Below are 20,334 nucleotides of genomic sequence, written 5' to 3'. Positions count from 1 at the left end.
GGTACAAGGGTATATTCTATTTGTGCAAAATCAAAATGTATGAAACAGGCAGAAGGAAGCTTCTCCGACCCCATAAAGTATAGATATTCTTGATCAGCATCAATAGCCGAGTCGATCTAAACATGTCCGTCTGTCCGCCCGTCCGTATGTATGAACGGAAGGATCTCAGAACCTATAAGAGCTAGAGACTTGAGATGTAAGTCCTCCTAGTGTCCTCGATATTTTACTCCGTTTCCAAGCAATCGATAAAAATCGATATCGATATCCTGTTTTTTGGGCAATTTTGGTAAATAATAAGAGCCTAGAGTCACCAAACTTGACATATAGCTTCTAAAATAGAATATATATATGCATTTGATGTTGGAAGAAGAGGGTTCAGGGTATCCCCTAGTCGGGAGCTCCAGACTAGAACCTCTTACTTGTCTTATACTGATTTATTGAGGAAAGAATTGCAGGCAGGGCCATATTCAGAGAAATCCTCGTGCTCCATTCTATTTTACTCGCAATTTTTATTTTTAAAAGTACATTTTTTTTTTGCAAAATACAGGAAGAAATACGCGCAGACAAAAAAAAGATAAATAAATAAATAATCCGCCACTCAATGTCAACGTCACAAGCAAAACAAGCAACAGATTAAAATGCATGCAAAATGTTTAACAACAATAAGAGAAAAGTTAAGAAAAACCAAAAAAAAAAAGTAAAACAAATTTCAGAAACTTTTTACACACGCGTCAAGCCCGAAAAACTTGAATATACGAACGCTTCGTAGTATTTTTATAAGATAATGCGAAAAGCCGAAAATAGACGCACAAAGAGAGAAACGCACATGATGCAAGAGATTGGAGACACATAGAGAAACTGAGAATTAAGAAAAAAAAAATAGAACATAGGAAAATAGAAAAATATTGCGGCGACAACGTCCCGAAACTGGGGGATTGTGGTAAAAATGTTGTTTAGATGTCCAATAGACAAATCAGTTTGTTGGGAGACGATCGCCGAACGAGACCGTAGCAAAAGTATAATTCATGTCGAGCGGCGCGCACACACATCTTTATATATAGTATCTATAGCTATATATCTATATATCTATATATCTATATATAAGTATATATGTTCATGTGCTAACAGCTGGCAGCAGCAATTTTGAGTGCGGCGGTACGCGAAAAACAAGTAAAATCGAATTATGTAAGTGTTCTTTATAGAGGCTCCCACAACGCACAAGCCAGCCATATATTACAAAAAAAAAAAAAAAAATCAATAACAAATAAATTGAAAAAAATGAAGGAAATATAAAAGAGGTGTGTGCTAAAAATAAACACAACTAAATTTAAACTCAAGCAAAAAATTCAATATATTCAGCTAAAAGTTCAAGGCATTTCGCATTTTCGATAAATAAACCAAATTTATGCATTAAATAAATTAGTTTGCATTTTTTTTTTTTGCATTTTGGCTAATTTGCGGCACAAAAAAAGTTCTATTTAAATTGTGCAAAAAATAAACGCAAAATTTGGGCAATTAACAAGAAGGCAAGAAATAAAGTGTTTAAAAATAGTTTCTGCGCTCGTTTGCACGTGTGTGTGTGTGTGTGTGTGTGTGTGTGCGTGCGTGTGTGTGTGTGTGTTGTGTGTTGTGTGTGTGTGTGTTTGTGTGTGTGGCTGGCTCCCAGGGCAGCTGCCACTTGAAGCTGCCAACGACAACGTGGCAGAAGGCAGAGTGAGAGAGGAGGGAGGAGTAGAACGCGTCGATCAAGATACTTTATAAAAGACGCAAATTAAATTAAAAACAATCTAAAGTTTTTAAAGAAACAAAAATTAATCAATATTTTTCAAAAGACTATTCTATGTTCTTCAAGAAAAACTTTGTTTGAACAAAACTTGTTGAAATAAAACGCAAAAAGAAAACTTTTGTTAAAAATAATAATAATAATCAAAAATATTATATTAGTTGATATAAGTGAAATAATTAATAATTAATAATGGAAGTATAATAACTACAATAATAATAAAATAATCATACAAAATGTGAATTATCCCAGCTATGTAAAAAAAAAAAAAACATTTCTACATGAGGGACTATATAAAAAGGAAAGTTTAAGAAATTGACTTAAAAATATATATACCAATATTATTATATTAATTCATATTAGTTTAATTATTAATAACAGCGTATGTAATAATAACAAATAAATAAATATAATAATAATAAATTTAAATTAATCCAGATATTTAAATAAAAAATATCTGATTGACTATAAAAAAGGAAATTTAAAAAAGTAACTTAAAAAGGATGTATTAAAAATGTTATATTAGTTGATATAACTATAATTATTAATAATAATGAAATAATAAAGAAAAGGGAAACATTAAAAAATAATATTTAAAAACTATATGCAAAAAATATTAGTTGTTTAATTATTAATAACAACAAATATAATAATAACAAATTTTCAAATAAATATAATAATAATTAATATGATAATATTAATATAATAAAAATCAATTATGAATTTTATCTTAAGGACTAGAGAAAAGGAAAACTTTGAGAAAGTTTCTAAAAAATATATAAAAAATGTTATATTATTTGGCATTACTGTAATTATCTATATAACACGACTAAAAAATATTAATTAGCATTTTTGCTGTGGAATTATTTGCTGATCAAAGCATAAAAAGAATTATTTAACCCTTATGCTGTAAGTAAATACCAGCATGGGCTTTAACCCATACGCGAGCCAATTTGTATACACCTTTCTATATAAACAGTTGTCGATTTTAAGCTACATGCTTACTCAATAATAATAATAGATTGCATTAAATTCACTTTTCTGGGTGGAAACGGCGTCCGAGAAAGTATGGAATAATTTGAAAAAATTCACAAATTGGATTATGTTGTATTCAAATTCGTGAATAGAAATGATTAAGTATGGGAAATTCTTTGATTATGCCAGAATATGTTATATGGATATATTATATTGATCAATACATATTCCTAGGGTATTATTAGATATTTGATATATTTTACATTAAAATTAAAGATTATATTTAAATCAAAAACTATTTAAAAATATGTCTATAGTAATTTCCTGTTTCTAAACCTTAGCTTCTTCGACATTTGTCATGCAACATGCGTCAATAGATTGTTGCATATATGCGCGGGCTCTCTCTCTCTCTCTCTCTCTCTCTCTCTCTCTCTCTCTCTTTTTCCCTCTCTTTTCTTCACTCTCTCTCTCTCTCTCTTAAGAGCAACTTTTAATTAGCTATTTTTATCACCTATTCATTTATCTCAATCCGTTTAATATCTTTTGATTTCATTTACTCTTGACTAGTTCATTTCTTATTTGCATTTCTTATTTACTCTTACTTTTTTTTGGTGCTACTCTTTCCATACATTTTCAATTCTCTTCGTCTCTTTCTCTCTCTCTTTGTATTCAAATGCACTTAGACACGCTGTCAGCTCGCACTAATTGAGTCACACGAATTATTTCCTTTTGCTTGTTGCGCCTCGTTTCATAAATAAACAACAAAAATGTAGGCACAAAATTGCGTTTTATGGCAGATCGCCTTAATACCCTGTAAGTTTTGAATTATGACAGAAATGCTTGACTAAATATTGGCATAGTTTTTATGGCAACTCTTTTGAGCATTTCATAAAAACCTTGCATATTTCCAGGCTCAGCTGGAGTTCATTTTGAAATATAAATATTGAAAGCCAGAACTATACTTATATATTTTTTTTAAGTCTATATAGAGAGTATCTTTTAGTCGCGTTCAGCTTGCATTTTAGACTTGTTTTGAATCGAAATATTTTGGCCTATATTTGTACGGTTTATTCGTTGAGCAACTTTGGCGGCGATTGGGCGGATTTTTGTTGCATTATTTCGCATTGCAAACCGCTTTTACCTAGGAACTTGTCTCAAAATTTAGGTGAGCAGGCTAAAAATATTCTAGAAATATTTGAAAAAAACATATATATGAATATATTTTGTTGGCAGTTGTGTGTAATTGAATATGAAGTCTTTTGAAGTGTCCACAAGATATATAGATATATAGATATATATATATATATATATATATATGTATAAATATATTGAAATTTGCACAAAAGTCGCTTGGTTTCTTTTTGAAAATAGATTTATAATATTCCAAAAGGAAAAGAAAAAAACGCAAAGAAAATTCGAAAAGCAATAAAATATTGAATACAGCCATAAAAAATGATGCTTTATCTAGACTTAGAGCATGGTTCCATAAATAAAATAAAAATAAAAAAAACAGTAAAAGCAAAAATTTGCTGGCACATAAACAACTCGTTAAACAGCTCTTTTATATAGGAGAAGCTTCTCCACATACATATGCTTCATTTTTGCTAAATACTTTTTTTTAGATTGAAATAGAAATAAGAAGAAAAAGAGGAAGAAGCAGACGAACTGTACGACAAAACGGCTGCAGCAGACGCAGGCGAAGAGAAAGATGACGACACCGCAATTGCTCAATAAAAATATACGCACAATGCCCGCCTGGGTGGTGAGTAGACCCCAGAGTAGTCTCGGAGTTGGAAAAATTCGAATTATCGATTGTCTTGCATATAGAGCGAGGCGAACGATCGCATTGGACCCAAGCCGCCGCCTACGCCCATGAATGGTAATGCGGCGAGCAATGGAAGTCAGCTGAAGGTGCCGACACTGCCACCCAAGACGAAGAACACACCCGAGCCCGACTACGAAGTGATCGAGTTCTCCAATCAGCAGCAGTACTCAAATGAGCCCATGAAAACTACACAGATTCGTACCAAAACGCCAGGCAAGTGATAGATTATAGAAAATTTATAGAAAATACTAGACGTAATATGTTGTTTATAGAAGAGAAAACGCTAGAGATAAATGCTAGATTATAGAAGAAGAAGAAATTGCCTGAAGAACAAACAGTAGTAGAAAATAATATCTTGAAGTACCAGAAGAAGTAATGATAATACTTTTAGAAGACCCAGAAATACTAAGGAAGTATTACTAGGAAAGAACTTCTAGAAGGCTAATAAAAGTACGGCAGTACACTAGCAGAACACACAGAAGTACTTTTAATAATAATTTTAATAATAGAACTACAAAAATTACTAGAATACTAAAAAAAATTAGTCTCTTACAAAATTAGGGAGTATCGCTACGTAACAGAAAAAAAACAGGCTTAGTACTTAACCAGAAGCAATAGAGTTAGATAAAACTAAAGTTGTACTTCAAGAACTATCAAAAATACTAGAGACGCAATTTTCTAAGAACTATAAATAGCTTAAAAGTGTTTTTCCAAGCGCTAGGGTTAACTGAGCAGTAGTATTACTAGCTCCAGAAATATTAAGTAAGTACTTCCATAAGACCAATAATACTAGGAAACTACTTCCAGATGGACTATGATAATACGTTAGTACTTTAAAGGAATACACAAGAGAAGTACTTTTAGAAATAAAAGAAGCACAAAATTCCAAAATTAACAAAATTATTAGAGAAAAAATTCTGATTGTTAAAAAAACAAATTAGGCAGATCTTTACCAGAAATATCAAATGAAAACAATACCTGACTAGATATATACTAGACTAGATATATAATTTATTATAATATAGATATATAATCATATCTGGAAATACCATAAAGAAAAGAGTATTATCCTTCAAATTCTAGTAGTTCTTCGAGAACTATTGCAAATGCTAGAGTAGGAATTTATCTAGAATCCAAAAATGGTTGAGAAGTATTTATAATAGCACCAGAATTAATACTAATTTATGCTTTTAATAGTTCCAAAAACATAAAGAAAATGGTTCTAGATGAAGCAGAAATAACAGAGTCGTACTTCCGGCAGAACGAAAGATCAGTTAGCTAAAAAGTTTTGCATGAAATTGAGTTAAAAAAAGAATCGTGTAAAAAGTTACATTTAAATATTTATATATATAAATATATTTATCACTCGATATAGATCTATATAGTTACGTTCGTATATCTCTATATAGTATACCAGACTTTTGGCTTTTATCTGAGAAAATAGTTTTGCAGAAATATCTAACATATCGAGGCTTTTTTTCGTGTAGATAACAAACTGAAATGCACACTGTGCGGCTCACAGAATCCCTGGGTGACCTGTGCCGAGTGCGCGGGTCAAATCTTTTGCGCCAGCTGCGATGACATGTTCCACAAGCATCCCAAGCGGAAGCAGCATATACGCAAGGTAGGTTGCCATCGACTGCCCATTTAGAGTATATCAATAATGTGCAAGCCATATCGTATTGCCAGGCTGTGGAGCAGGGCACACCGCCCGTGCCACCGAAGGCGGCGGGAGGTGGCGCACCGCCGGTGGCGCCACCGCGACGCAGCAAGCGCGGCTTGCTGACACCGTTTCTGGGCCGCAAGGAACAGGTACGCCACTGCACGATTTTATAAAACCAAAATACAAACTACGTACTAGTACAAGTGCCTAGGGCCAAGCCAAGCCAAGCCAGCCTAGTTAGCTACCATTTAGTACAAGTTTGTAATTGATTTTTGAATGCTTCAATAAAACAAAAACAAAACAAAAAAAAACCAATAAAATATGAAAGAAAACCTTAATGCTGCCTGCCTCCTGCACGACAAGAACTAGAGAAATGCGAAATGGAAATGCAAACCGAAAAACTCTTTTACAGATGTTGCCACCGCCCTCGCCGACGCCCTCGCACAAGTCCAATGCCAGCGTCTGGCGGGGCACAGGAGCGCCCCAAATGAACAATCGCCCATTGCCGGAGCCGCCACGCTCGGTACCGCCCAGCGAGGGCGGCGGCTCCTCGCGCTCCGGCACGCCCAAATCAGTATTCGACACAATCAGCCGGCCGCCCTCGGTGCAGCTGGAGAAGATCAAGACCAAGGCGAATGCCACACTGGATCGCATGGCCCAGCTGCAGATGCGCTACCGCCAACAGAGGGCGCTGCACGAGACGACGGGCAACTCGAGCAGCTCGGCCCTGGGCAGCGAACAGGTAAGCTCAGACTCTCCCGCCATTCAAATTCCCACAATGTCCCTCATTTAAATCGTGTTCGTATCGTGTGCGTCAATGTCTTGTCCTTGTCTCAACCCACACACGCACTCGCTCTCTCTTTCTCTCTTTCTCGTTCTCTTTCTCGTTTTTTGTGCATTTTCCACACAAACGCAGCATTTACCGAACTTCGAGCATTGGTCAAACAACATTTCACCATCGCCCTCGCATTTTCGTTCCGGCAGCATGTCATCCGGTTTGAATTCATCGCATTTTGATCTATCGGATGATTCACACAATTTTCACAATTCCCTGTTGCTCCAACAACAACAACGACAGGCAGCGAGCGGCCAGCGTCGCCAAATGAGCACCTCCGTCTTCAACTTGAACAGCCTGAACTCGCGTCGTCCTCTCTCCGAGAATCAGCCGAACGGCGCCTGGCTGTCCAATCAGCGCATGCAACAGGTAAGTTCGTTCCTTTTGGGTGAACCTTCATCCTTTTGTCCTTATTTTGTTAACAATCTAAAAACTGAGTCCTGCCCTCCTTCTCGCAGGCCCAATCCATGGCGCAGCTGAACTGCGCCGGCTGCCAGAGCCATCAACAGCCCAACTGGCCGCCGCCGCATCCACATGCCCAAATGCCTGGCGATGAGTGGTCACAGTTTGGCTCCCAGCAGCAGTTCAATCATTCGAATCTGTCGCTGAACCTGGGCGCCGGCTACTTGCCACAGCAGCATCCGGCGCACTATCCGCCGCCCGTGTTCATGACCCAACGCGGCATGATGCCAAATATGTATCCGGGCGCAGCGGGTTATCCCATGATGCATCCAGGTGAGCAGAGACAATGAAAACTATTCTCGCTTTAATTTATACCATGCACATTTACACTCTTAAGGCGTCATGGGCATGCCACCCACAGCTGCCTCACGTGCCACGTCGCGGGCTCGTTACGCCGCCTCGCCCACGCCCAGCCGCAAGTCCGTGTCCGCGCGACGCAAGCGCAGCAGCTATGTGGACGATGAGCTGACCGACGATGAGGACTCCGATCAGGATGATCGTCGTTCCCTGGTCTCGAATCGCTCGGGCATGACCAGCGCCTCGCGCGCCCATCAGCATCATCAGCGTCAACGACGCTTGTCCAGCGCCTCGCAGCTGATCAGCAACGGGGCCAACGATGAGCTGGATTTAGAGCACCAACAGCGACATGGCGGCAGGCAGCACAAAATGCGCGATCGTCGCGGCTCCGTAGCCAAGTCCGTGCAGAGCGAGTGGCTGCCCGAGCGGCGGGATTCCAATGCAGGCGGCACTTTGAAGCGTCATCAGCAGGAGCCATCGAAAACCAGTCGCATCTATTCGGACCTGGAGTCAGAGGGTTCGGGTGCGCGTGCCTTGGTCCAAGCCAAGATACAACAGAAACTGCAGGAGGCAGATCAGCAAAAGACCAAGCGAGCAGAGTCCAAGCGCAAGCCGGAAATGAAGGATGAGAATACGCAGGCCGCCGCAATTGTGCAGAAGCTGACAGACAGCACGCCAGCCAAGACAGAGCAAAGCGAATCCGAGTACGAGGAAGTCGTGGAGGAGGTCACCGCCTCGGAGAGCGAGGCGGAAGCAGAAGTTCCAATAGCACCAATAGCTGCAGTGGAGGAAGCGACGGAAGATGATTTAGGTCCACCGCCCACCACGCCCGACCACGAATGGGAATGCGAGTTCTGCACATTTGTCAATGAGCCCAACATTAAAATCTGTGCCATATGCTGCAAGACGCCATGCAAGCCGCCCGTCAAGCCAAAGGCAACCAACCAGATGGAGACTAGAGCCACAGTTGTGTCCAAGACGACAACAACCCCATCAGAGGTCAAGCTTGTGCGCAAGAGCTCCATTAAGACCACAAGATCCGTGGAGCAGGCTGTTCCGGCCACACAAAGCACGTCCAAGCTGCCAGCTGCAGTCAAGCCCAAGCAGGCAATACAAGCCAACGCCAACACCTCCAACATTAAAAAGTCCACAACAGTTGCCAAGTCCAAGCTGAAATCCGGAAGGGACAATCAAACGGATAGTTCACTCGCCAAGGGTTTCGTACACAAAGGTAGGATTCTCAAGAAAATCTCATTTTTCGAGGGCACCAAGAGCTGAACGGCAAAAAACACACCCTCTCCATTTAACAAGACAAGACTTTAACTTGTGTATACCCTGTAATAACCAACTGTCACTGTTAGAACTACAATTAACGCATTTAATGAAACTATACGAAATACAAGTCAAGTCCCAAACTAAACATCCTTGAGTTTTGTTTTCGTTTTGTTGTCGTTTTGTATTGTGTGCACCACTAAAAGCTCTCATCCATACCTTCCAGAATCCGTTGAGAATATATGGAATACACTGGATGAGAGCATACAGGCACAGGCGGAACAGGTACTCAAACAGGCACAGAAAGTCTCCACCGGCTGTGGCGGCACCCCGCCCAGGGAGCTGGCAGCCCCGAAATTGGATGACCCGCTGCGACAGGCGCGCGAAATGGGCACCTCACCACCACCGCAGCACATCTCCACACAAGTAACAAGAATTCGCATGCAATTTATTCAAGCTCTGGGTTAAATAGAAACTTTTGCAGACCTACGATGCGCTGCCCTTTGGCACGCAGCCATTGGAGGAACCAGCAGCTGCTGCGACTTCCCTTCCTGAGTTGGAGCGGAAGACCTACTATCGCAGCAGCTCACGAGACCCGCAGGAGACCGAGCGGGATTTCAGAATGCAGCCGGAAGCCGCCGCAGTTCAATTAAATAGCGGGCAGCTGACGAGACGTCCGAACTTCATAAACGATCTTAGAACTCTGCAGCATGTAAGTCCATCTGCCAGATGTAGGAAGCGTATTTTCATGTTTATTCTGGTTAACAGCAAACCTCCTCGCCATTTGATTTGCCGCACGAATCGGTTGGCTACAAGCACGAGCCAGCACGAGATCCCGAAATCGAAATGCACATCATACTCAAAGAACTGGAGCTCTATAAATTTACCGTGGAAGAACTGGAAGCAGCACTGAAATATTGCGGCCCGGATATGCATCCCATACAATGGCTACGCGAGAACTGGCACAAGCTGGTCCAGACCGTACAGAGTCTATCCACAAAGTACGGCCAGGAGCGGGCGGCGAATACAATTGGAACTATCTCACAGAACGAGGCGCGTGAGGCGCTTCGGAGTTCGGCTGGAAATGTTTGGCAGGCGGTGGCCGAGTGCATACAACAGCGACAGCAAAAGTATCGCAAGCTGGCGGCCAAGGGCAATTTTCTGAGTGAGGACATTGTGAATGCGTTGACGGCGCATCAAGGTAATGTGGAACAGGCATTGATGGAACTGAATCGCACACAGCTCAAACCATTTCTAATGCGCATCTGGGGCTCGCCGAATGGCGTGGAGAATGAAAGTGCGGCCGTAGATAACAAGTCGGGTTAGTTTGTAGTTCGAAATTCCATATATATATCACTCACTATTCATAGATCTATTTCATCTCTGTATAGACATCCATGAGTTTCTCAACACACATGCTTTGGACTGTTTGCAAATGCAGCACAGTGAGAGTCCAGCGCTTGCCAATCCATTCGATGCTCTGTACACTGATGACACACATAGTCCTGCCAAGTCTACATATGCCACTCCCAGTCCTTACCAGCTAGAGGATAGTACGCTCAAGAATCTCGAAATACTCATTGGCAACATGGAACAGAATCAGGCCAAGCAGAATCAGGAAGTACTTCGTTCAATTGAAACCATGCTGGAGACCTTTAAAGGCAAACCCGATCAGGAGTATGAAACGGATCCGGAAGTCATGCGCATTCTTACCAAAAGTCCGATTAGCACACTGAAATCCCCATCAGCTTTGCCAGACAAGTCCAGCGACGATGTCAAAAACTTTGTCTGGCAGCACATACAGGATATTGTGCCCAATTTGGTGCAGCAGGTGGAGCAAGAACTTATGGAACCTATGGAACCCATAGAAGTAGTGCCAGCAATAAGCACAATTGCGAATGAGCCAATTCCAGAAAAGGAGCCCACACCACCGCCGCCTCATCCTGGGCTTTATATCATGGAAGAGTTTATTAAGCCAAATTTAAGAGAGAGTGTCATGCGTGAGGAATTGCCACCGAATTTTATTTATGCCACGGAAATAGCCAATTTTAAGCTGGAGTTTGATCGTGGCATGGAGAGATGGCATGAATCGGAATTCGAGTTGGATGACCTCGAGGATGCGGAGCATATTGTCTACAAGAGCTATATGGCACCCAAGGTGGACGCTGTAAAGGAAGAAGATGTTCCAGAGGCCACTGTGAGCCAACAGCAGAGCCACAATTTGCCCAATCTGGAGATTGATAGAAAGCCCAACGACAGAGATGCTAGCCCAGCTGCAGTTGTGGAGGCAATCGCGGAGCAGTCTTCTATTCGCTCGGATCCTTCTTCATCTACTGAAAAATCTGCGGAAATAATCCCAAAGGAACCCATCAATAGGCCGACAGACAAGCCATCAACTCACAGCTCTTTAATCCTATCGTCAGAAGAGACTCCACCAGAAGAACCTTCAGCTCCTGAGTCGAGGGTTACAGCTCAGACAACAGCTGAGCTTGATGACAAGCCCAGCCCAAGTCGAGAAAATAGTAAAAGAAATAAAAGATCCCAGTTGACGAAAAAAGGCAGAGCACGCGATCAAAGTCAAAAGCCGGTAAACAGAAATAGGTTGCCCAATAATGCAGCGAAAGTGTTGGAACAAAGCGAACCTAAGGAGCAGATAGAACAGGCCCAGATAAACACAGTGCCAAACATAACTGAGGTTGTAGCAGAGTCTGAAAAAGCAGGAACTGAAGGGGAGACAGAAGCTGTAGAAGGAATTGCAGTAGCTGTAATGGAAGTAAATGCAGAAGCAGGAGTTGCAAGAGAAGCACAAGCTAATGAAGAAACTAAAGCAGTTGTTCAAGATACAGCTGAAGAATCGAAGGCTGAACTAAAAGTGGAAACGGAGGAAGTACAAGCAGTAGAAGCCATGGGGGATGCAGAAACCGAAGCGCTTTTGCAACCTGAAATGGAAGCACAAGCTGGAAGTCCTCCATCAAGAATTCAAATTGAAACAGTTGACACAGCGACAAACAACGAGCACTTTGAGCTATCTGAGACTTTGGCGAATGTTGTGGAAGTCGAAGGAGCTTTACAGGGCTCTGAAGATAATTCAGGGTCCCCACAAGTTCCACAGTTAGCTGCAGCCGAAAACGAGGCAACTAAAGCTGAGGAGAGCTTTCCGAGCTCAGAAGCAGCTGATATACAAGTAACAGAAGCTGCAGAGCAAGCCGAAGCAATGCCATCCTTAGCCGCCCTAGCCCAAGCCGAGCTTCCCACAACCAGCACAATTGAGTTAATTCCAACGATCGCTGTGGCGTCCTATCAGAAACGTAGTCCTAAACGTTTCTCTAAAATACCCGTAAGAACTCTCAGCACAAATAGTCTGCGCAGCGAAAGCCGAAATAGTACGCATACGCCAACAGCAGAGGTTGAAATAACCAACACGAATTCCGAGGAGCATAAGGAATCCAGCACGGAAGAAGGCATACCAGAAGCTCACGATGTTAGCTCCCAAGCAGAACCAAAAACCGAGCGGAGCACACCTGCCGAGGGAGTTACACCCAACGACTCGGAGGAGGTCTTCGAAGATGCCACAGAGTTCGGCAGTGAGGAGCAGCAGGCACACGATGAGTCTCCCTCCGACACAGAGCTCTATAGCCTGGACAGTGAGGAACACCCACCTAAATCGCCACAAAGTGAAGTGCTGCTCGTTCTCAACACTGAGGAGCCAACGAAGAGCTTGAGTGTAGTACAATCTCCCAGCAATACCACAATCAGTTCGCATTCAAGTGAATCTGAGGCAGAGCCGGTGGTGTTTAAGGAGTTCATACCATCGGGAGATCCTAGCAAGCAAAATCTGAGCGAACTTGTGGAAGACACCCAACGTTTGATCAAGCAAATGCGCGATGAGATAAGCATGGATGAGTTTGAGTCCACCGACGACGAGGACTACTCCGAGGACTATTCCGATGAGTACGACGAGGGCGAAGAGGAAGACTGGTATGACAGTGAGGGTGAGGAAGAAGGCACCTATAACGAGCACGCCTCGTTCATTGAAGAGGCCTCCAGTGGTGCAGCTGCTGGTTTGGCGGAAGGCGACGAAGAAGGCACCGAAATCGAAGACATTATGGAGGAGGATGAGCTTGAAGAGGAGGAAGACGCACAGGCAGAACAAAGACAGTTAGCTGACACGCATGAAGCAGTCACGAGCACCTCATCAGTCACGCCCACAAATCATGAGCATGAAAATGAGCCAAGTGAGGAGACTGAGACTGTTTCTTCCACAGGCAGGGCAGTCGAGGAAAGCATCAAATTAGACGCAGCAGCTGCAATTGAATCCGAGCCAGTAGTAGCTTCTCCTTCGGAAGAGCTTGCAAATGCAGCTGAGACTTCAGTCGGAGAGACAGTGAAAAATATTTTCCCAACAGCGGAAACCATTATAGCTCTTACCGAAAGTCGACCAGTAGAACTGCCCGCTGAAATTGTTTTAGAGCCGGTGTCTCAGCCAGCTGAGGAGCCAACTGCCTTGCCCCTAACTCCCGCTTCACCCATTGTCGACTCCGAAACCCGTCCATTGGAACCACCTAGCGAAACAGTATTGGAAGAGCCCAAAAAGGTAATCCCCAACAACACACACGCCACAAAAAGCAAAAAGACAACCAAAACAGAGACACCAACAACTACCAAAGCACTCAGCACACCCAAAACCACCAAGACCCCGGCTAGCAAAATACCTAAGCTCACAAATGAAAGCACAAACAACAACAAGAAATTGCCGTTGCGTTCCAAGTCCTTTTCCGCGCCCATGGGCATCTCCTCGGTCAAACGCATACAGCAGGAGTTTCTGCAGAAGCAAACGCTATCGAGTCCAACGCCAGCAAGCCGTGTGCCGCTCAAGAGTAGCCCCAGCAATAAGAAATCCTTGACTGAGGCCATCAATAAATTCAATACAAAAACCACACTGGATGGGCCCAGCACAAGTGGGGCAGCGGCTGCGGTTAACGCTCTTCTGAAGCCCCGAACTCAGCCCCGGATACCCAAAAAGAAATACCACGAAACCTGTTTCTCGGATGATGATTACGAGACCTCGGCCTCAGAGGAGGATGAACAGGAACAGCTGCCGGCACCAGTCAAGGCAGAAATGCTTCAGCGTAAGCTCAGCATGCCCGTCTTTCGCGCCTATCCCAGTGTCCAGGAACCAGTCATTGAGGAGCCAGCGGTGTGTAGATCCACACGACTAGCTCAGTAAATGCCTGATACAATTGGTTCTCTCTCACTCTCATTTACAGGTGCTGGCGCGCAAATATGTGGAACAGCAGCTGGTGACAAACATTGCGGAAGCACAAATAGCCGCCACTCTAGTGAATATGAAGTTCCAGGAGGATGTCGCTCTGTGGGCTGCCAGAGAATGCTCGGACTTGGATCAAGCCATATCCATGCTGCAGCAGGAATGCGAGCTATGCATGAATAGCTATCCAATGAATCAGATAGTGTCCATGCTGAAGTGCACCCACAAATGTTGCAAACAGTGCGCCAAAAGCTATTTCACCGTGCAGGTGGGTGATCAAGCGACTCGACGGATTTACTCCTACGTAATAATAATATTAAGACAGTTTGTGGACAGCACTGCAATTGAGTCATTCTTCTTCCCTTCCTTATAAAAGGTTGCTGAAGTAGACCTGATTTGAGCTGTTGAGACATTCAAAGACCAGCTGCTTCCTTTCGTCCCAAGCGAAGGCTGATCATTCACTAAGGATGTTCAAAGTTTTATCGCCTGTCTCCAAGCAGAACCTAAGCTTTGCATTTGGGAAGAGACGCATTTTGTGGAAATGATTTCGAACTGTCTTAAGTTGCCTCCGAAGTCTTTTCCTACAGTAAAAGCTTCTCTAATTCCTTCAGGGAATATAATGGTGTAGCCTTAAAACTTTATATTTTTCTAGCCAATTAATGGAGTTTTACTACATCTCCAGTTATTAGTATTTTGTCATACTAAATTCCTTTAGAATTTATTGATTTCTAACCCTTGGAGGTCTTGTTCTTCCCCTAAGCTATTAAACAAGTCAATTACTTCTCGCCGATAGAAGAAGAAGTTTATTCCTTTTAATGCATCCTGAATCTACATAGAAATTATTCCCCTGCTTGCCTTCTTCCATACAGATAACCGATCGGAGTATAAACGATTGCAGCTGCCCGTACTGTAAGCTGCCCGAGCTGAGCAACGAACTGCAGCATGAGGATGAACATTTGGAATACTTTTCCAATTTGGATATATTTCTGAAAAGCATTTTGGACAGCGATGTCCACGAGCTGTTCCAGCGCAAGCTGCGGGATCGTACACTGTTGCAGGATCCCAATTTCAAGTGGTGCATACAGTGCTCCTCGGGTTTCTTTGCGCGACCCAAGCAGAAGCGTTTGATATGCCCCGATTGTGGTTCGGTGACCTGTGCCCAGTGCCGCAAGCCCTGGGAACGCCAGCACGAGGGCACCAGCTGTGAGGCGTATCTCGAATGGAAGCGGGAGAACGATCCGGAGCTGCAGGCACAAGGAGTACAGGAGCATTTGGCGCAAAATGGCATCGATTGTCCCAAGTGCAAGTTTCGCTATTCATTGGCCAGGTGCGCAGCTACTTTTGGCATTTATTCTATATAGAATTATTTCTAATATCTTGCTTTCAGGGGTGGCTGCATGCATTTCACCTGCACCCAGTGTAAATTTGAGTTCTGCTACGGCTGCGCCAGGCCCTTCATGATGGGCGCCAAGTGCAACATTTCCTCCTACTGTGCCAAGCTGGGCTTGCATGCCCATCATCCACGCAATTGTCTCTTCTATCTGCGCGACAAGATACCCTTGCAATTGCAGTTCCTGCTCAAAGAGCACAAGGTCAAGTTCGACACGGAGCCTGTGGAGCTGCAGGACGAGCCAAGCAGCTCCAGCAAGGCGCGCGCCCAGGCACGCTGTCCCATACCGTTGCAGAAGGAGACACCTCAAGGCCTAGTCGACACTGTCTGCAACAGCGAAGTGCCCGAAAAACATGCGGGCATGTGTCGGTAGGTGTTAGAATAATTTCCCGACATTTCCTATTCGAGCACTGCTCCGTTTCATTTGCATTAAACTAGAATACTTAATCGAGCTTTTGAGTTCGAACTGCTCGAGTGTGCAACATGTTCGAACGAGCTCAATCGCCCGAATCGAACGACAATTTTTTTTTTGTTTGCAACTCGAACAGTTCTTACGCTCGATAGAAACAATTTTACGCGCATTCTTTTCGATTGACTAGATGCAGAGCTCTTATGCTTGTAATTGGATCTATGGCTAATCTGTTTTCTTTTTACAGCACACATTACGTAGAGTATTTGGCTGGGAAGGTGGCCAAGGCCAGCATCGATCCGTTGCCCATTTTCGATTTGACGGACTGTGTACAGGAGTTGCGTAGGCGTGGCATTGCCCTGCCCGAACGTGGGCCCTGGGACACCGATGAGATCTACAAAAACATGTGCTCTGAGGTTAGTTAAATGCCATCAGTTGGCGATTTTATAGATATTGATACACTAGAGCAGCAGGGTATATTGATGTGGTAATGAAATGTGTGGAGTATCAAGACCTATACAACTCTGTAGAGTAGATTTTTGAAAATAATTGTCTCAGTTTGGAAAGAAACTTGAATCGAATGAAATTTTGGTAAAGCCAGCATAGATACATCATATAGTTCCCAGAGAAACTACCGATAGTTTCAGAATTTGGGATAAAAAATACTTGCATAAAAAATAGTGCATATCAGAAACTAGATGATGCATAATAAGCTCGTAGCCTAACTTATCAGACTAGCATATCGTAGAGTAATCTATTTTTACGATCAGCATAATATGTTTAATTGTGAGAGTGTATATAAATTTCGGTATTGTGGTCTGCTTGTTGGTTTTCCCTTTCACAAATTGTTTGGCTTTGCGTGTTACTTTTTATTGAGTTTGTTTTACGCGGAAAAACGCATTTCCTGCGGCTGTTTTGACCCGATGAATCAGTTCACGCCCCCGCTATAAATAGCCGTCGATCGATTGAAAACAAAAACATTTGGCTAATACGTACGCCTAAATTTAGCCTCGACTCTGACGTATTTCACACGCGTCTTAATTGATTTTTTTTCTTTCGCCTTTATTAGTATTTAATTGTAAACAAGGAAAATAGCAAATACAATTGTTTACCTCTCGCCTCTTTCTCTATAGGTAATCAAACAACATATACCACTGAAATCGGCCTGAGTGCGATCGTATCTATATATATATATATAGCTGAACCCGGCTGGATATGACTCTTCCTGAACAACTTGGACGTCGCTCTTTGAGTGTTGCACTTTTTTTCATATCATGCAATTCTTTATGATTTATCGCATACATTTTTATATAGACATTTTTATATATACATTTACATATAGAGCATACACACTTACATACACATATATGTTTATGTAAATTTTAGACAGCTTTTTAGACATTCACACGCCTCCGCCCCCGTTCGTACACACCCACATATCTATTTGTTTAGCTAGTAAGCAATTTGAAATGATTTTTGTTTTGCACATCAGCCGAGACACAAACCATAGACTTTATATGGACAGACAGACAGACACGTGGCATTAATGGCATCCAATAAACAAGCTTTTGTGTGTGCAACAATTTATTAATGAATGCATTTTTTTTTTTGCGCTAAGCGTGTTTTAAATATATTCCAAATATTTTCGGCCAGATGCCGTTTACGATGCCAAAATAAACCAATTTATAGAAATCAAAGTGGCTGCGCCTCCAAAAATATTCAAATGTTGATTTAAGAAAAAATAGAAAAAAAAATATGAAAATATGGAATATTTTGAAAAGGTAAGCGTTTATTTGTTTTAACAACATTCGCGGCAGCATCTGGAGAAACAGAATTAGAAATTCTTTGGGCAACGCTATGAAAGGCAATTCTCTAGAGATTGTAATTTATATGGCAGGAACAGCATATTTCGGCATATCAAAAAAGGATTTAAGAACAACTATAAAGCATCCATTAAAAGCTCAATAATGCCTCGATCCGCTATACATAAATATTACATTTAATCTCGATAACAATTATTAAATAATTATAATATAATATTATATTATATAATATTATATAATAATTAAACAAGGATAGATTTAAAATATGTCTCTTGATAAGGCAGTCATCGGAAGATTCAAAGAGAAACATTTACTATTATTTAGTTAATAATTTCACGAGTTAATAATTTCTATTAGGCAGATTTCATATCGTACTTTTACATTATTATTATTTACATATATAAGAAGAGTTTTCATGAACAAAAACAGGGATGTAGATATTGTACAGGGTATATCGCAGTCGAGCACTTTTTCAAATGATTTATAAAATCAAAATCTGAACAACTTAGATAGGCGTCTGCAGTTAACCTTTTTAAATTAGTATAAGTGCATAGACAGGGCTACCTACATCTTACCCTGTATATTTTAGAATAGTACAGGGTATACCTGACACATATATGATATATATAAGATATACAGATGTCTGAATCGATAAGAAAAAAGTGAAAGAAAGACGCAGTCAAGTTTCTTGAAAGTATCTCAAGAGCGGTTCTTCCATTTCCCCGAATCGAAAAGATCTTTCCGAATTGTTGCATACTTTTCGGGGCTGGCATTAACATTAAAATAAGTGCCGCCAATTGGGACACTCGGGCGGACGCAAGATGGAAAATGCGAAATGGCAAATGCGGCTCATAAATTACGCGCGAACAACAACAACAACAAGAGTTGGGCGTACGTGAAAAACTCGTGAAAATTCGCATAGGCGACGCGACTCGTTGGATAAAAGTTGACTCGTAAAAACCTATTTTTGTGCGATTTGATTTAATTTATGCGCGCGGCACAAAACATGTTTTTGCATTTCGTACAGTTTTACACCCATAGAAACCAATTAAATTGGCCAATTTGTATATTTATCGAGATTCCAAAGATCAGATGACTTTCAGCTGGACTGCAAAGGGCGCAACAGCCACAACTAGACGCGTCGGCACGCGTCAGCTCAACTGTTTAAATATAAAACGCATTAATTTTAATATTTATTTCAGCTGACTTCTCACATAAAACTGCGTTAAGTGTTAACATGCGCGCCGAGGTATAAAAATGCGAAAAGTATCCAAAAGCAAATCATAAAAGATGTCTACTGTTGAGTGCCTACACCCTGTAGCCGTAGAAACAATGGGTAAACTAGGGTATTATCAGTTGATGGAGGGACTATTTACACTCAAAAAAGAAACATGCCGTACTTTGCCCTGAAAGTCCCTTTTTCAATATGTCTTTGACATTAAAACCAAATTTTGTGAAATTTATATGGATTAACTATAGTAAAGATTATATCTGCATCTTTTTTTATATTTTTGTCAGCTGTTCCGCTTTTTAATCGAAAATATAATAATGTACTTTGCACGCTTCGAATTAACATATTAAAATGTCTTTTCAAGTTTTTGAAAATATTAAATTTCATTTGATGAGAACAACAGCTACGAATGAATACACATGCATGGCGATACATAACAGGGTATTTTGTCGTCATCAATTGTTTCTTTACTTTTTTATTTGTACAACAAAATAAACAAACAAAAACACGAAAGAGAAGCAGGCACGTGTCGCACGCTGAACCCAAAATTTAATTACAGGTAAATGAACAAGCGAGCAATCAACCAATCAGTCAATCAATCAATCAATCAGCTGGCAACACTTTATTTGATTTGCTTGAAAATTGTATTGCGAGTACAATTTGAAAAAAAGCAAAGGTAAAAGGAGAAAAAGTTAAGTCAATAAAGGTTAACAAATTTAAAAATAAATTAAACCAAGTGCAAGAAGAACAATAAAATGAGGAAGAAGCAATCGAACAGGCAAGTTCACCTTTTGTTTAATCAACCTTCGTTTCTGTTTATTAGATACAGATTTACGACAGCGTCACATCCTGTGCAGGTCCACAGAGCAGCGCAAACAAAGCCGCGAGAAACAACTCGAACAACAACAACTTAAACAACAACTAAAACAACAACTAAAACAACAATTGAAACAACAAGAAATTCATTCATAAATTGTCTAGCCATTATTTTGGCCGCAAAAACTATACAGCCCTGACCGCGGCTGACATTAGACCCAAAACATCAGCTGCCCAACCTTGAAAACTATTGGCAAAAACAAAAAAAGGCCAAAAACGAAAAATAT

The 20,334-nt window shown here is 41.4% G+C and overlaps 1 protein-coding gene across 5 annotated transcripts; it reads left to right on the top strand.

The window, feature by feature from the left end:
* Positions 1 to 1,062: 1,062 nt before the first annotated feature.
* On the top strand, positions 1,063 to 17,757 carry LOC115758543. Of its 5 annotated transcripts, none has more exons than XM_030699237.1 (18): positions 1,063 to 1,185; positions 4,381 to 4,520; positions 4,586 to 4,796; positions 6,071 to 6,207; positions 6,273 to 6,395; positions 6,659 to 6,988; positions 7,163 to 7,450; positions 7,540 to 7,816; positions 7,881 to 9,071; positions 9,339 to 9,538; positions 9,597 to 9,824; positions 9,881 to 10,433; positions 10,504 to 14,309; positions 14,380 to 14,646; positions 15,248 to 15,705; positions 15,766 to 16,137; positions 16,425 to 16,593; positions 17,311 to 17,757. In XM_030699237.1, exons 2-18 carry the CDS (start codon positions 4,467 to 4,469, stop codon positions 17,344 to 17,346), a joined length of 8,700 nt encoding a protein of 2,899 aa, XP_030555097.1. In that variant the 5' UTR covers positions 1,063 to 1,185; positions 4,381 to 4,466; the 3' UTR covers positions 17,347 to 17,757. The 5 variants fall into 5 exon arrangements, with proteins under 5 accessions (XP_030555097.1, XP_030555098.1, XP_030555099.1 ...); XM_030699238.1 differs by lacking the exon at positions 1,063 to 1,185 and adding an exon at positions 3,846 to 3,923 and having other exon boundaries at positions 7,325 to 7,450; XM_030699239.1 differs by lacking the exon at positions 1,063 to 1,185 and adding an exon at positions 3,846 to 3,923 and having other exon boundaries at positions 13,378 to 14,309.
* Positions 17,758 to 20,334: the final 2,577 nt, after the last annotated feature.

This window comes from Drosophila novamexicana, unplaced genomic scaffold (genome assembly GCF_003285875.2).
Source record: "Drosophila novamexicana strain 15010-1031.04,08,12 unplaced genomic scaffold, DnovRS2.1 tig00000193-arrow-pilon, whole genome shotgun sequence".
Taxonomy (NCBI): domain Eukaryota; kingdom Metazoa; phylum Arthropoda; class Insecta; order Diptera; family Drosophilidae; genus Drosophila; species Drosophila novamexicana.
The sequence above is the reverse complement of the archived record's forward strand: the minus strand, read 5'-3'. Positions and strand labels throughout refer to the sequence as shown.